General features: G+C 41.2%; 1 protein-coding gene across 2 annotated transcripts in view; it reads left to right on the top strand.

Annotated features, from left to right (window-relative positions):
- LOC139953059 (dual 3',5'-cyclic-AMP and -GMP phosphodiesterase 11-like) overlaps positions 1-17,401 on the top strand; it is a 151,103-nt gene that overhangs the window by 57,383 nt on the left and 76,319 nt on the right. For both annotated transcript variants that reach the window (XM_071952463.1, XM_071952462.1), the window contains exon 4: positions 1,140-1,277. In XM_071952463.1, the coding sequence (XP_071808564.1) occupies positions 1,140-1,277 (138 nt within the window). The remainder of the gene's footprint in view (positions 1-1,139; positions 1,278-17,401) is intronic.

Raw genomic sequence — 17,401 nt, 5'->3', positions numbered from 1 at the left:
GCGTCTGCGAATTTGAATGCTGCTTTGATGGATGGTTAAATTGAATGATTATTTTGTTAAATCGAATGACGTAACATTACATTTGACTAATAATAAAACACATCGAGTGACCCTTTTCAGTAGAATTCGATTTCACGCGAAATAGAATAGGCTGGTGGTTAAATTGGCTGCTCATTTTTCGAAATTGACCGAGAAAACCTATACTTGGTGCTTTTATACTTGGTATTGGTGGGAGAAGCAAATTTTCAATGCCAACATTACAATCACAACCAGTTGTAAAAAAAAAACTTCATACCTCTCTGCATACATATCGTAGAGAAAAGTCATGGCCAGATTTTTTTGATTTTTTATTATTTTTAAAGGTATAATGTCATACTGCTAAATTGCTTTTAAAACAATTCTGTAAAACTGCTTTTTTTTATGGGAAAATGCAAAAAAAAAAAAAAAAAAAAAAAAAAAAAAATGCACATAAACATTTTATTTCTGAAGCCAAACACAGTAATGAAGAAACGTAACATATTATTTCATAGAAAACATAACTATTTGAAAAAATAAATAAAAATTCCTGGTCCTTACATCCGATAGTATTAACTTAAAAATAGAAAGAATGTTCAGGGATGCATTTGATTTTTTGGAGTCTATGTCCCTGTTTGCTTTGAATTGCACCATTTGATCCTGGGCTTCAATGATTTCAGGATTTTTGGAAGAAGGACCAAATTTCAAGTACTATACAACCTATTTCGAACTTTTTTTCAGTTTTAGACTCCTTTAGGCATTTAAAATAAACTTTGAAACCCGTGACCCCAAGTTGACCTCTACATCCGAGTCAACCGGAAGTGGGACCATGTGTCAAAAACTACACAACCGATTTTCAAACTTTTTTCAGTTATAGACTTCTTAGGTATTAATATTGACTTGGGAAAACCGTGACCTCGTGTTGACCTATACTTCCGGGTCATCCAGAAATGGGAACATATACACATGTATCAAGAACTAAACAACATTTTTCAATTTCTTTTAGTGATAGACTCCTTGGTCATTGAAGCACATAATCCAGGCAAAATAACATGGAACAGCTTTGTGTTTGTTCACAAGCACCTAATGTCTAGTTTTATACTTATTTTTGCATGTTTTTTCAGGTTCTTTTGGAATTAGCAAAGGTACTTTTTGAGGAGCAAAGCACTCTTTCTAACATTGTTCGGAGGATCATGGAGTTAACGATATCTCTACTGCGTTGTGAACGGTGTTCCATACTGCTTGTGGATGAGACATCTAAGGTAAGTTTACCTTTCATTCTTATATTACATCTTCATGTTGTTATTCAAGTCTATTTTTGACATGTATACTTACCTGTAGAGCTATTAGATTTGAATATTTCCTTTTTGGCTGAATGCTAATTTTGTTTAACACAGTAGTGCATCCAACAGGCTACAACTGGGCCCTTAACAAAGTCACCACTACCTGGCACCAAATTGTGCACAGGGTGAGGTGATCTTCCTTGTGCTACTTACTGCTAGATCATGTGTGCCTTGAGAAGATCAAGGCCATGTATCTGGGTAAACAAATGGAAGAAAGTGTTGAGAATGCTACGTATATTTATACACCTCATACAGGCTGATTATGAATAGTTTCCCACTGTACCAAAGTCTATCTGCCAAATGCACTGAAGACAAGATTGAGGTTGAAACAGGGAAAAGTTAAGAAGACACTTTGCCGACTGCACCCGTGACAAAATTGAGTCGCAACTAAAAAAAAAACTATGCAGCTTTCCACTGTGGCATCTTTGTTTCTTTTTAAAGGGACATACCGGCTCACCATTTACGCAATTTAGGGGTGTAGAATCATAAATAATGTTTTTATAGATGGTTGCTGTAAAAAGAATCATCAAAATGTCATGTATTTAGCGAAAAATGATTTTAAAAAACCAAAGCGGCCATATAACAAGCTTCCGTTACACGGACTCTTTGAATGTGAATCTTACGTTAGATTTTTCATCATTATTTACATTTTGTAGCGATAATTTGAATACATGATCTTTTTCGTCAATTATTCGTAAATAATTTTGTAAAAAAAAGATTTAAATTTGGTTAAGTAAGTTACTCTTAGACGGCTGAAAGTAAAACTAGCCCGGAAGGTCACGTGATTGTTTGTACCACTTTTTGGTTAGAACAATCACGCGACCTGCGTTTTTCTCTTAAAATGCTCAAAAACGGCTAAATTTGATGATTTTTTTTAAGGACTGTTCTTCTTCATTCCTGGAAGACCGTTGAAGTCATATCTTAGTCTATTTTGTAGCCCAAATAGCCCAATTCGGCCGGTGTGTCCCTTTAATACTACAGTATTGGAGTATCTACTTTTGCTTCTTTACTGCGTAAACACCCGTTGTAATGCAGATGAAGTGTTGGCAGTGTAGAAATATAACTAGGTTTTATGAATGGGTGGGCTAGGTTTGGATGTCCTTGACGTTTAATAGTTTAGCAACCTAGCTTTGAATTTGTCTATGGTCGTTGCTTCCTTAGTATAACAATAATAATAATAATATTAATAATAATAATTATTAAGATGGCTCTGTAAGGCCAGCTGAATTGCTACTTGTATGGATGTGTTCATTGTCTGTTTCTTCCGGAAATCTCTCTGCAGACTGATCGCACATACAACATGTACCATCATGCTCCGCAAGCAAACACATGCGCAGATTGTTGCATAACCCACATGCTCCTTACTAAATAGTTTAGAACTTTACAACATGCACTGTCAGTTGCAGTGCTCCACATTTCTTATTGTGTGTCAGTTCTACCGACTAGTATGAAAAATAATATGCAAATGTTTGGCTCTACAGGTAAGTTTTCACTTCTAGACCCTAACAAGGTTTCTGGGGTTGGGAAGGGGCGTTATAAATGCAAGCTGTCACTCAGTGTACACATTTGTATTAAACTGCCTTGCATGCACAAATTTACAAGTGATGTCTCTTTTTGCCATGTATCATGCTGCTCATGTAAGGCCTAAACAAAAAGTTTGTGCATCCGACAGCTCCGGCTATTGTAGGTGCTCTCTGGTGGTTTCTGATGCATTTCTGGTACCTATTTCTCTGTTACAAGTAAACTATGCTCCACGATGCCTGCACTCCTGGGGTGATCGCTGTTTTTCACATGCCGGACCATCTCTTTGGAACAGCGTCCCACTTCAACTCAGAAAAGCAGATCCTTGTTCCACATTAAAAAATCATCTCAAAACATTCCTATTTCGGAAACAATAGCCTTCAAATTTTTGGTTGTCTTGTTCATTGTGTATTAGCAGTGTTCTTGTGTTTTTTTTGCGCCAGGAGTGTCATCTTTGACAGACACGGCGCACTAGAAATGTTAAACATTATAATTATTCCAATAGCATTAGTGTCAAACGGAAAAATGAGCCGACAAATATAAGTTATCACACAAGCGCGAGTGGAATATGGATATTATAGCACTTCTGCGTCCAATATCCAACGAGGCCGAAGGTTGAGTTGGATATGGGACGCAAGCGCGTTATATTTTTCTGTATTCTACGAGCGCGCATGTTATAACAAATTTATCTTCAAGTCTGACGTGCAACACGCAAAGTTTAAAATTTCAGAACGTTATTTTGGGACGAACAGCATATGCGCAAAGTTTTAAATGTGATTTAAATGTGAGCGTGACGTATTGACTTTCTAAATACGCAGTGTGCAGTATACTAAAAACTGGGAGTAGGTTTATAGTTTTTTTTTATCACCCTCCACTTTGAGCATCTGATTGGTGGATTAGCACGTACTGGGAGATAAATCACCATGCCATGCCATTTTGTTAAGTTGTTTTCACCCATGGTGGTACAGGTCTCTATTCAATTCAATGCACACACACATACCAAGGAAATTGACTCGAGCATACCATGGAGCTATAAATAACATGTACTAGCGGGATGCTGCGCTTCGCGCGGCAACCCGCTAGATGAGGAGGTAATAATCATTTTGTAGGATTGGATTAGAAATTGTATTTATAATCAGTATGGAATATTGTAATTAATTGTCTTTTGATAAATTGTTGAGCGTGCACAACATAGTTGTGAAACGTTGCCTCCCCTCCCCACCTTCTCTCTTACGTTCTCCAACTAAAGGAATTAGTGTTTGTTTCTGAAATTGAGGTTTAATATTGGGAAGGGTATACTTGGCAATGGCGGCATGATATGTAGGGTTTTTGGTGATATTTAAGTGTTAATCGAGCGGGCCTACGCATTATCCGTATAAATGTGGATTGTTTGTCGCCTCTATTACGCATGAGTTTTAATTCAATTGGCTTTTGTCATTGTATTAATTTTATTCACTGCACTGAGTATTTCCCCGCTAAGATATATATATGTATAAGATACACACTGCTATAATGACACACTTTTTCGATTGTTTTGAGCAGCGCATTGGGTATAATTCAAATACACATGGATAATAGTGAAGTCTTTGTCAAAGAGCCAATCAGACAATTGTATACGATTAATTTGGATCCGCAGTGGTATTTGGTTCCCTCCTCAACAAATCCATAGACACCGATAGCCGCGGATTTACTCGACTAAAGGCTCGCAAGAGCCTCTGCATGGTCTCCCCCTCAACAATAATATCCATTGCAGAGGAGATATCCGACTAAAAAGGCCTCTATGAAAGTGGTACCCTCTTTTAAAACAAACTCATAACCACAGCAACTGATTGAAACGAAGTAGTTGGTATGTGCTTTCAGTAAGTTTTATGTCTGACAGACGATTCGAAATACCGCCGGTGACTGTCACGTTCCACTATACTGTACATGCTGTACACAAGCGTTTGTGGTACATGCGGCATGCAACGATGCTGGCTGATTTATGTACGTGCAACGAGTCTCTCAGTTGGACCACCGTGGTCAGTGTTCCTCTCGGCTTGAAATATCTGTCGTACGGTGAGTAACGAGGCCAACGCTAAAGCAAGTGATATGTGTCTATGAGGTTAATAAGGCAATTACGATGGTTGATTTCCTAGCTCCTGACCAACGGTCTTTATTCTTTCATACCACTTAATAGAAGGGCAGGAACACAGTGGTGTACAATATACATGGGCAGGATAAAGTAGTCCCATATCACAACACATGCAAACACACAAAAAATTTTAAGCACATAAAATGATCTATAAATCTTTGTTTACGTAAGTGACACATCTAGTCCACCCAAATTTACAATGTTCTCCAGGCCAGATAAATACTTTTGCAAACCCCATCCTTGCCAAGGTTAATCATTTTTATTCAAAATAAACAGTCTTCCCGCAGGTCACCAAATTTCTTTTTCTTGTATGTGCAAATTATTCATCCTTTTTCGTGCGTGACCTCTGTGTGAATATATAATTAGTCCAAAGGGCTTCAGTCTTTTTCGGCCTTATCTGAAAAGTATTGACAGAAATAATGTAGCAGTTCATTGAACTTAAGAGCATATCTGTCGTTTTATATGAAAAAAATCGGTGCAACTCAAATTTTAAAAAGAGAAATTTGTACGAAAAAAAAAAATGGCTTCAAAAAGAAAGAAATACAAGTAACAAAACACAACAGATTGTTCCATTATGAATGTCAGCAATAGTCCAAAAGTTGTATACATGGACACTATTTTTTCCTGGAAATGTTAAAAGCGAGACTGGATCGTACCTAGTCCAGTCAGGGTACAGCGATTTCCAACGGTAGTCCAAAACCCACGTTACGAAAAAAATCATTCATTAAACAGGATGGTTTCCTGCGCGGTGATTGGCTGATGATGACATCATCCATTGATGTGGCAGCTTGCTGTTTTTTGTTGGTATGGTGCCCCGACCACCAGGCCAGCGTTAGTCAATAACAAAAGAGTTCGTCTATTATGAGCTGAATGAGGGTCACCATTTTTACGTACAAACTTCTCTTTTTAAAATTTGAGTTGCACCGATTTTGTTCATACAAAACGACAGATATTTATGTTAACTAGACATTAAGTGTTTGTGAACAAACACGAAGCTGTTCCGTGTTGTTTTGCTTGGATTATGTGCTTCATTGCCCAAGGAATCTATAACTGAAAAAGGTTTCAAAAAAATTGTGTAGCTCTTGATTATAAGGTCACACTTCCCGGTTGACCCGTAAGTAAAGGTCAACATGGGCCCACAGCTACCAAAGACTAATCTGCAATGCCAATGAGTCTATAACTGAAAAAGTTTTTTTAAAAATCGGTTGAAAGAATTTTAATATTTTTTTATGATAGGAATTAAGCTAAGCATCCTAAAGCTTCCATTTGATAGTATTATACGTGTTTAAAAACACATTTTTGTAGGATACTCCTTTCCTGCTCCTGCCGATAGGGGGCGCTCTTATGAGACACTTCAATTGCACGATTTCTGCACCGTAATGTCTGTATCTCTGACTCTGTATTTGTATGTGTACGTCGCAGAGACCAAAACTGTCATAAAATGTCAAGCTATAACTTCCCCTATAGAACACGGCCCAGTTTTGAATGGGTGGCTAGTGAAATTTACTACTCGACTAGTCGCACCTCAAACCTAACTACGACACTTGTCGAGATAAAGTACGGATTCTTAAGATTTGTGCCGCTATGCCGCAAGGGCAATATTAATTATGTTGCGAATAGTACATAGTAAGCAACACAACTGGTTCACCAAACAGGTAGTCGGGACAAATTTTGTAGTCAATATGTGGACACGATTATAACGGAGTAGAGAAAAACAGTAGTCGCAACTCAAATAATAATTTGTAGTCGCGACTTTAACACTAAAGCACACTAGTCGCCCCTGCCTACTTTTGTCACAAGTAAAGCACGGTTTTTCTTGCGAATGCAAATCAAATTTTTAAGTCACTGCTTTCGCAGTGAAAGTTTCGCAGGAGTCGAGCACAATTAGTCAAGTGTAGCAAATTTTTTGTTGCGAATTGTGACGCTCATGAACACATTCCCTGCTAAGCTGTTAAATACGCTTAGCGTAAGCACAATTCCCCGATTGTTTCCTTTAAAAGCCATTGGCCCAGGACCAAACTACACAATAGCTTTTTAAAAACAAAAAGCAGCTTAACCATGCCTCATGTTCAAGTTGTGAATCCAGGTGTTCTGCTCAATTTCTGCAATTTTGTGAAGCAAAATGTTTTGCCTGTTTATTATAAGCAGCTCTACAAAACTGAGCCACTCAACCACCAGAGAAACGTCAGCATAATAAAATCTCTGCTTTTGTATTCCTGTAAAAGAGTTTTTGTTTGTCATGGTCTAATTTCCGAACGTAACGCGAAATACTGGAATTAGTTTAGGCAAATGGTCCCCGGCGTGAACAAGGTGACTTTACCCGTAAATAATTCCAAATCCCGGGCGGTCTATTTTCGTCGTCCACGCTCATCGCCTGAAATGAACCCGGTCCAAGACGCATCACGCTCAGGCTTGTCAAATTTTGGGAACAAGTTTAGACTTGCGCTAGTCGGTGACCGTAACAAATCTATGTACATATAACAAAAAACGCAATAACACCGGTTGTTAATGGGATAAGGACTTGGTCAAGTTAACAATTTTACAATTTTGACTATTTAAGTTTTACGCCGTACCCATGATCTTTGAAAAAATTTCCATGGAAATACAGTTTTTTAAAATAATTACACTGTTTCAATAAGAGTTGATGCTTTTAAAATAACCATCAATAAAATATATCTTAATCTAAAACAGTTTTGGGAAGTGTACAACATGTAATTTAATTTTAATCGAATAAATCATGTTACCGAAAGCTGGGTTTGTTTACACTTCAAGAGCCATTGTGTTTGTGCACAGACACAAAACGTGCAATACATGACGTCATGGTGACGTCGTCCAGAATTGTATGTCGGAAATCACATTAACAGGACCTGACTAGTGTATAGCTGAAAAAAGTTTCAGGATCGGCAGTCTACTTTTCGAGATATGGTGTTACCTTGGTTTGCTAATTAAATATTCATAAGCTAAATTAAGGCTTATTAATTAAAAAAATTTTTAAACATTTTTTACGATAAGAATTAAGCTTAAGTTCTAAGCTTCAATTTGGTATAATAAACTCACTCTTTCATATTATGGTTTAGGAGATAAGGCTGCCGCAAAAACGTGTACAAACGCTATGGGATTAAGGGAGAAACAAAGAATAATAATAATAATAATAATAATAAAAATAATAAAAATCTCGATGAAAACAATACCTGTTCCGACGGACGGTCGGAACAGCTAATTACTACATTATTTCTGATTGTGTTAGCGCCACGAACAAATGTGTGCCGCTCAAGGAAGCGGAGTATTGTGATAAGCTTTGTCGACTTCTCCAAAGCATTCGACTGTGTCGACCGCAGAGCCCTGAGACAGATTTTATCATTCTACGGCATACCAACATCTTTCATCAACGCAATGTCACTGTACACCAACACATCTACATGTGTGCGCACATACTTGGGTTGCACTGACGAGTTTGGCACGACATCTGGTGTGGTCCAGGGAGATACGTTGGCGTCCTACTTGTTTGTCATCGTCATGGACTACATTACATCTTACGTCAGTCGCTCACCCTAGAAGATGCTTACTCTGTGAGGAGACGTATGTCGGCACAATGGACGGCCGTGAAAATCCCCGCACTTGCATACGCTGATGACGCCGTGCTGATTTCTGACGATCCTGACGCAGCCCAACGCCAACTACATCGCTTTGAAGCAGCATCAGCCAAAGTAGGTCTGCGTCTGAATGCCAGCAAAACGAAGGTTATGTACAATTGGAGACATTCCACACACTACCATATGTACAACAGCCGGCATCCCTCTCGCATCCTGTGACGACTTTTGCTACCTGGGATGCAATGTTGCAGACAGCCAGCGATAAAGCCAAAATGCAGCTCTTCAAGTCCACAGTCGAGACAGTGCTTTTGTACAGCTGTGAAGCTCTAGCGATCACCAAAACCATGGCCAAGAATCTTGATGCGTCTCACCGTGCTCTCATGCGGTACAGCCTCTGTGTGCACTTCCCAGTACGGCTGTCCAACGAAGACTTGTACTCTCGCACATGCATAACACCTGCCACAACAACCCTGCTGAGAAGTCGACTTTTTTTGATCGGCCATGCTCTTCGGAGACCTGAGATGCCTCTCGCTACTTTCGTAAATCCACAAAACCAGCCATCTGAACCCTTTCACCAGGGTGGATACCTACATATCACAGCTTATAGACGACCTCAACGCCATCGGCCTACAACACGATCAAGCTGTTCAAGCTGCCCTGGATCGGCCTGGATGGCAGAGACTAATTTCTAACATTGGACAAACCCATGGTCACAACGTCTCAAGCCGAGTTCAGCCCGAGTAGCGTCAACTATATATATTATTTCTGTCAATACTTTTCAGATAAGTCCGAAAAGACTTTCAGAAGCCCTTTGGACTAATTATATATTCAAACCGAGGTCACGCATGAAAAACCACACCAACCCCTGCAGATAAAACCGGGCAAAAGCTCAATAAAACACATGGTTTGCGGGTAGACTGTAAACTGCATAATTATTTTGCAAAAGTCTGTATATACCTCCGAGTAATATGAGGATGAAAAAACACACACAAACATCACCAACCATTTTTGGCGTCCACTATGTAACCCACGTAAAATAACTTTGTAGTTAAACTGAGTAATCAACATTATGTCACCAGAATAGCTTTATACCTGTACTCTGTATGGATGACCTAAAGGTCATGATTTTTGCCAATGCAACACATTTTAAAGATGGTGTCCACCGTATCCCTGTTTCGCGTCAAAATGTAACTAACATTATACAGCATCAACGTTGTGATTGTTTTTGAAATTACCAGATTTACTTTGAAAAGGCAACAAAAAGGTATGGACTACTTGTCATGATACTTCTTCATTGTATTAATCTGTGATTTCGGTTGTGATTGCAATTTAAATAGAGCGATTTTATAGGATAAAGAATGGGGTAGTTTGTCATGTTTATGGTCAAATAACTTTCTGTGGATTTGAATAGTGTCAAACTGTAACTAACGCAAGAAAAGTGACTAAATTTCTTTTTTTCCTCTTTACTCGACTACATGACAAATAGTTTTTACTTTTCAGTTGACCTGCACTGGACAATCAAGATTAATTCCTCAAAAAATCATTGTTGTCGCCTCATAACTTCTCCAGTTTTACGTTAGTTACCGCGAACACGCTCGTGTCTGCTAGTAACCAACGTTAAAAGTCTAGAGAAAACAGCGTACAACCCTTTTAATTTGTGTTTTTATGATATTAAAATCAGTTAGCTGTGATTAGCCTTTGGGAGGCTGTAATCTTACACTAGTTACGGTGTCCCCTTATTTAATATAATTGTTTAACAAAAGTTATCCCTTTTTACTTTTATTTTTGTTTACCTGACTGAAAAGTGGACAGCGCGAAACTTACGTTAAATTTACACATCAATCGTGAAAAAAACACTGCATGATGGAATTTCTAATTGCCACATTATCTTTCCATTACTTTTTTTTTCAGTTGAAGGTAGTCCATTCGTATGGATTTTGAGTAAATTCAAACTTCCATCGACACCTATTTTTTTCCCCCTCTGTCCCACTTTTGTTTGCCAGTATTGTGTCGTTATGTTTAAACATGTAAACTATTGTTTCACAGCCTTGTGTTTTTGTACTGGCTCTGGAGCAAAAATTGTAGGAATTTCATCAAAGTTTCTGTGGTTAAATTGTACTTCAAGCCATTATACACTTTCGGTAAGGGACGAATTCAAAATTAAACAAACGGTAACTCGGGGGCTTTTTCAGAATCCCCCGAGGTAATACAGGGTATTTACAGCCTTGCATACGAACAATAGAGTCATGAATATCCGTCTGCACATGCTGGGTCAACTTGGTCGTGGCTGGGTGACCACGGATACAAAGAGAAATTTAACAAAAGGCAAGATTTGTGCTTGGGATTACGTCAGCAAGGGATTATCGGATTAGTGACAGCTGCCTACCTGCTCCAATAAATGTTCTTCTGATCCATTCAGGTACTCATTGGTTCTAAAGAAACCAGTGGACCGCAAACTCCACTGGTCTATTGTTGAACAGTATCAATTACGGATTAACCGAGCCTCTGTCAAACCGCGGGGCGGCCGGCGGCGATATCAATGAAGTAAACTTGGCTCTCTGTGGCCCCAAGAGCGATGTTCATTGACCTGTAGATAATGAGCTCATTATGGTCCGACTTCCTTTTGCCTCGTAAAACCCCGGGGGAAAATGAAGATTTACCCCGAGTTACCGATTGTTTAATTTTGAATTCGCCCCTAAAGAAACAAACAAAAAAGTTCACAGATTTACAAATAATTTACAGGGTTTACAGAAGGTAATGGTAAAAGACTTCTCTTGAAATATTGTTCCATGAAATGCTTTACTTTTTTAGAAAACATTAAAACAATATCAATTCTCGATAGCGAGAATTACGGGTCTACTTCACTCTACTTACCTGTAGAGCGAATACTACAATTGTACGCGTCGGGACGCTACGTTCCGAAGGGTCGGCCTCTACTTCAGGGTTTACCCGCTGCTCGGGTATTCCCGCCCCGCAGCCGCCCTCCGATACTACGTCGGAGTCTGCTCGGGGATGCCCCTCCAAAAAGGGCAAGAAAGCACGCCCTCGTAGCCTAGCTCGAGCGGCTCTACCTCCGATGGGGACTCGATCTCGAGGGAAGAATTTTTGGAAGCTTTTCACACCCTCGCGGATTCAATTACAGGTCGTCGCGAGGGTGGTGGACAAGGCCCGTCTGACTTGGCCACCGAACGGGTGCCCCACAGTCAACACGGCCATGGGTGGCTTGCACCGGGCCAACGGGGACTCCCCCACACGGCTAGCCGTGCGCCGTATTCCCCCCCCCCCCCTCGGGTTTGCCACAACCGCCCGCTAACCCATACGTTCAGGGGCGTGTGGCTACCACCCAATGGGGACCCCCTCAGGGGGGCCCGCCATGCATCAGCCTGCACCCGTCGGCGGCCTTTGAGTCCGACCACGGGCGCTGTGATGATGCCGGTTCAGAATCTCATTCCTGGATGACATTTCGTCCCTCCGACTTGGCCGACTCGGCCAATGAGGAGGACCAGTTGGTCAGCTCCATCCAACGGTTGTCAGTCTCCGCGCCAATGTGCTGGATGCACTTTTCCTGCCATCAGCCGGGGCGCGTAAACGCCTTGACGATCTACCGCTCACCGGTGTCGACTTGTTTTCCGGGCAATTTCAGACGTCCATGGAGGCTGAAGTGAAGCGCCTCAAAGCCACGGACAAAATAAATCTGAAAAAGCCTAACGCCCCGCCTAAGGCCGTGGGTAACAAGGGGAGGAAACAACCATCCTTCGTCATCCCCCGTTGCCGCCCACAAAAGGCGGCCCGTGGCAGTTTTCGGGGCCGCTTTTCGTCCGCCCCCGCTGTCGGTGACCATCACGACCGACGCGTCACTCCTCGGCTGGGGGGCAACCCTCCACCCGCGTCAAATCGCAGGCGTGTGGGGTTCCGAACACCGATCGGCCCACATCAACGTCCTGGAAATGTTAGCAGTCTCCAACGCACTACGGCATTTCCAGTCGGACGTCAGGGGCCGTGCGGTCCTGGTGAGATGCGACAACGCCACAGTCGTGGCCTACATCAATCACCAGGGGGGCACCCGGTCGGGACGCCTGTGTGCACTGGCCTGGGATCTCATCCACTGGTGCACACAGCGGGGAACAGCACTATCATCAGTCCACATTCCGGGCGTAGAGAACGTCACAGCCGACGCTCTCTCAAGGGGCTGGATTGCCCCCACGGAGTGGTCCCTTCTCCCACAGGTGGCTCGGTCGCTCTTCCACCTGATCGGCCGGCCACACGTGGACCTGTTCGTCACAGTGCACCATCTCACGATGGATCGTGACCGGGCGGCTGGCCGGCGACCGAGAATACGATTCGGGCGCATGATGTTCGGGGGGTAGCCGCCTCTTGGGCCTTCTTTAAAGGGGTTCCCTTAGCAGATATCACCAAGGCGGCCTGCTGGAAGTGTCCTAACACCTTCAGCGAGCTCTACCTGAAGGATGTCCTCCAGGCAAACGGCAGAGCCGGGAGAGAAGTGCTGAAGACGGCCAGTCAAGTTTTACAGAAACGCTAACTGAGGAGTCCACTTTCCTCTCTTATACATGTAATAATTTATATATTACCTACATGTATGTGCATTTACCCCACAATGGCGATACCCCCTAAGGTCTTGCGCACGATTCGCGGGCCCCCAGGGCTGCGCGCGTCGTTCTTGCGGTTCCACGCGCCTGGACCGACCTGCTAATCATGGTCCGGCCCCCTGTTGCGTAGCCCGCCTCTGGCCCCTTGGCGCCCGCTTACCGGCGGGCGAGCTAGGACCCTCCGTTGGGGTTTTCAGGCACACCCCCCGTGTCCTACGCCCCTGTAGACATACGATAGCCTGCGTATACCCACCGCCTACTCGGTGCGAGTCTATGCAATTGTAATATTCACTCTACAGGTAAGTAGAGTGAAGTAGACCCCCACCTCACAGTAATGGGGTGGGTCTACGAGCGAATACTTACCTGGAGAGCACCCTCCCTCCTACCCCACTATACGAGTGGTTTCTTGAGTACTTAGGCGGGTAACGCTTGACGAAAAAGAGGACGCCGACGTGGTGCGCATGTCACAGGGCGTCGGGGATAGGACTCTTGAGGGCGCTATTGTGTGTAAAACTCTTAGCTTTTTCCCTGCCAGCATAGGGAACAATGCAATTGTAGTATTCGCTCTACAGGTAAGTATTCGCTCGTAGACCCACCCACACTACTGTGGGGTGGGGATTTATAGTAAATACATGTCATGAAACGGCGAAACGTGCGGAAACAAGGGTGGGTTTTCTCGTTATTTTCTCTTGACTCCGATGACCGATTGAGCCTAAATTTTCACAGGTTTATTATTTTATATATAAGTTGTGATACACGAAGTGTGGGACTTGGACAATACTGTTTACCGAAAGTGTATAATGGCTTTAAAATGTATACATACACGTATATCAGAACTGTGATCAATGGTAGTGGAAAATTACTTCAGGTTATTGCACAAATTATTTCTCTGTGTCAAAAAATATACGTCAAACTTTCATAAACTTTTGAATATCATTGGTCAATGTCAATAAAAGATATCTGAAAGATTTCATGTTATTTACGTTATCACCACTTTACTTACAAAAAGAAACTTTGATGACACATTTGAAGGCACAAACAACTGTTTTTCTCCTGCATGTTTTATGTCAAGGTTGTCATTATTGTCACACAGGAGAAAATGATGTTTTTTGATTTTGGTCATTTCTTCTTTCTCCCTGTAGAGGACCAGATTTAGACTTTTGAGTCACACAAATTGCAAAAGTTCGTTTTATCGTTGATTCTTGTTTATTTGGTGGTTATTGATGGCATATCCAAAATTGTATAAGAGTTTCAAGCCAGAAGTGACCTAATTTGCATATTTATGTTAGGTGGTAATTAGCAATCTTTAAGGTCAATTACAATGTATCTCTAAAACTATTCGTTATATGGACAAGGTTTGTGTTAGGGGTGAATAGAAACCTGACCTTGACATTTGTATACTTGATTTGACCCTTTCCAAATAACTAGGTCAAATTTCAAGGGGTTAAACATGCGTTTAATTGGTTTTCTCCACTCAAATGCATTTACATGGCATATCATGACAGTGTAATAAATACCATGAATGAATTCTTCGAGTTGAATGACAGGGCATTAAAGGTTCAAATACACTGTGTATGTCCCAAAGTATTGGTGTGATCATGTGGAAACTTGGATTTTAATTTTTTGTTGCACCTTTACCGTAAGTCATGAATTGCTACTGTACATGGTATTTATAATAGAAATGTGTTATTTTTTACAGACTTAAAAGAAATTAAAAAAAGTTTCTGCAAAACAGCTGGGCATTTTGGAGAAATGCAATATTTCTAGTTATTATTATTTTTAAAATTGTTATATACAATGTACAAGTACATGTAACAGTAATTTTTAATAAGGTTTTGCACATTTATTAGCTGCAGGAATTGTTTTCTTCAAGATTTTTAATTAGCTGTTTTGTAGGGCAGCCAAAATTAATATTCTTTATCTCCGATGCAAATTTAACATCTCTTATATCGTTGCGGTACCTGCTGCCAAAACATAGGATTCGAACTGCCTCTAGCTACCGGGCAACCTCGGTAGTCTAGTTGGCAAGACACTGGGTTCGAATCCCACCCGAGTAACATGCCTGTGGTATTTTTTTCACAGGACTCGGGAAAGTACTGAGTATACAGTGCTATTAACACACATCGGTGTATGGGTAAAAAAACACCAAAATTAATATTCTTTATCCCCGATGCAAATTTAACATATGTTATATCGTTGCGGTACCCGCTGATTTTTGAGTGTGAACTTTCTCAAAGATCTTGAGAACTTCGTCTATAGATCAGTGCACTAAAAATGATGTAGGCCTGTAACAAAATAAATGTCAAAAAAGAAATTAAAAAAAAAAAAAAAACAAGATTGGTCGTTGATGGGAGCGCTAATTTTTTGTCCATGTGAATTTCTCCCTGTTTGTTTTCCCCCCAAAATATCCTATGGGTAAACCTGATTTTAAATTAACATTTAGAAGTCAGTAGTGCATCTCCATATAAAAACTATGCTCCATTTTCTCTCTGCATCTGTTTACAATCCTTTATAAATTTAAAAAAAAAAAAATCATTGCTAATACTGTAGTGTAGTAGGTCTCAGTCCCCTGCACCCTTGCCGTAACATGGAGTATACCCACACGCGCATAAAGCAAAAACGTGTTATACTGTGGCGTGATCTCCTACCTCCACCTTTATGTTTGATGTAGGCTAGTGGGGCCATTTGTATCCACAGTTTGAATATTGAAGCAAAGTTTCACAGCCAGATGCCCTTCTTCTGCTGAAGCCAACCACATGACAACACCTACTGCACGCTGTGGGGAGAATTGTCATATTATTCTGATCCGTGACCGTACAGACATAAGCAGGCCAGTATTGCCCGGGTTGGAAGTAAGAGTTTTGCTCCACCAAGGTGGGCTGCCTTCCATGGTAAACGAGCCCCACCAATCAAGGTTTGAAATCAGAGTTATCCTTTTCCTACGCTTCCATCCAAGGCTGAGAGCTTCACCAACCCGTGTTTGAAATCAGTGGCTGTCTCCTAGCTTGGTTTACTCCCATCCAAGGTTAATGAGTGCCAACTGCGCAGAGCAATCTGGTTTTAAGGCGCCAGAAACCCGCCTTCATACTTTGGCACACTGTTTGCAACAGGGATCAGCAGTCAATAGGAGCTCAATCCACCTCCCATTTTTTTGATCCCTATAATAACATTTCTTCATAAAAGTTCAAGAATGTACATTTTAACTAAACAGTCACCTTGAATCAAATAGTTCAATCATCACAGGAAACTAAATTTATAGAAACAATCACTTACTGGCATTGGCTTGATTGTATACCAGCTGCCTGTCTTTATTTTATTGCCATAATCACCTTTTATACCAGTATACATGAGTTTATGCCACCCCATATGCTAATGAATGTACATATAGTGGGCCTACTGCAATTAACATGTAACCCTATGGGAAAACACGGTGGTCCTACAAAGCATTTGGCACCATTTATGTTTTGTCACCTCAGGTGGTACCAATATCTGGTCTGGCCCATGGACTAAAATGGCAACACAACAAACATAAAAATCCACAGGAAGATACAGTAAGTGAAACATAAGCAGTGAAGTGGAAATACATGAATGGGGTGAGAAAGCATACAGACAAAAGCAAGGGGTAAACAATGAATAGGGGACAATAGAGGGGGTTGAAGGGGAGGCACTGGCCTGACCACAAGAAGATGGAAACACAAAAGACACTATTAAGGGTGGGGAGAGGTGAGGAAAAAAGTAATTAATTAGTGAATGAGGCGCATGCTAAAAGGGGGGTTTCTGTGGGGAAAAGGGATACGGCAAAACAAAAGGTTTATTAGTCATTTCCTTCTTTCTCCAGCATTAACAATTAGTTAATTGCCCAAAACTCCTTGGGCATTTAACATTAGTTTTAAACAATTTTGATCCCATGTTGTCCTTTAATTCCTGGTCAACCGGAAGCGCGATCATACTCTAAAAACATACAGCTAATGTTCAAGCTCTTTCAGTAGACTCTTAGTCTTCAAAACGCATTAAATTAACTTTGAAAAACCGTAACCTCATGTTGACCCCAACTTCTGGGTCAGCTGGAAATTGGACCAGGGGTGCGTTCCACTCGCGCAAACGACTCGCAACTGTTCGCGCAAACACTTTTTATCTTTTGAACGATTGGTGCGTATACGCGATGTCAATATGGCGGTGCCCTAAAATTAA

The sequence above is a fragment of the Asterias amurensis genome, chromosome 21 (genome assembly GCF_032118995.1).
Source record: "Asterias amurensis chromosome 21, ASM3211899v1".
Lineage (NCBI taxonomy): Eukaryota > Metazoa > Echinodermata > Asteroidea > Forcipulatida > Asteriidae > Asterias > Asterias amurensis.
This window is presented reverse-complemented; position numbering and strand designations above follow the sequence as displayed.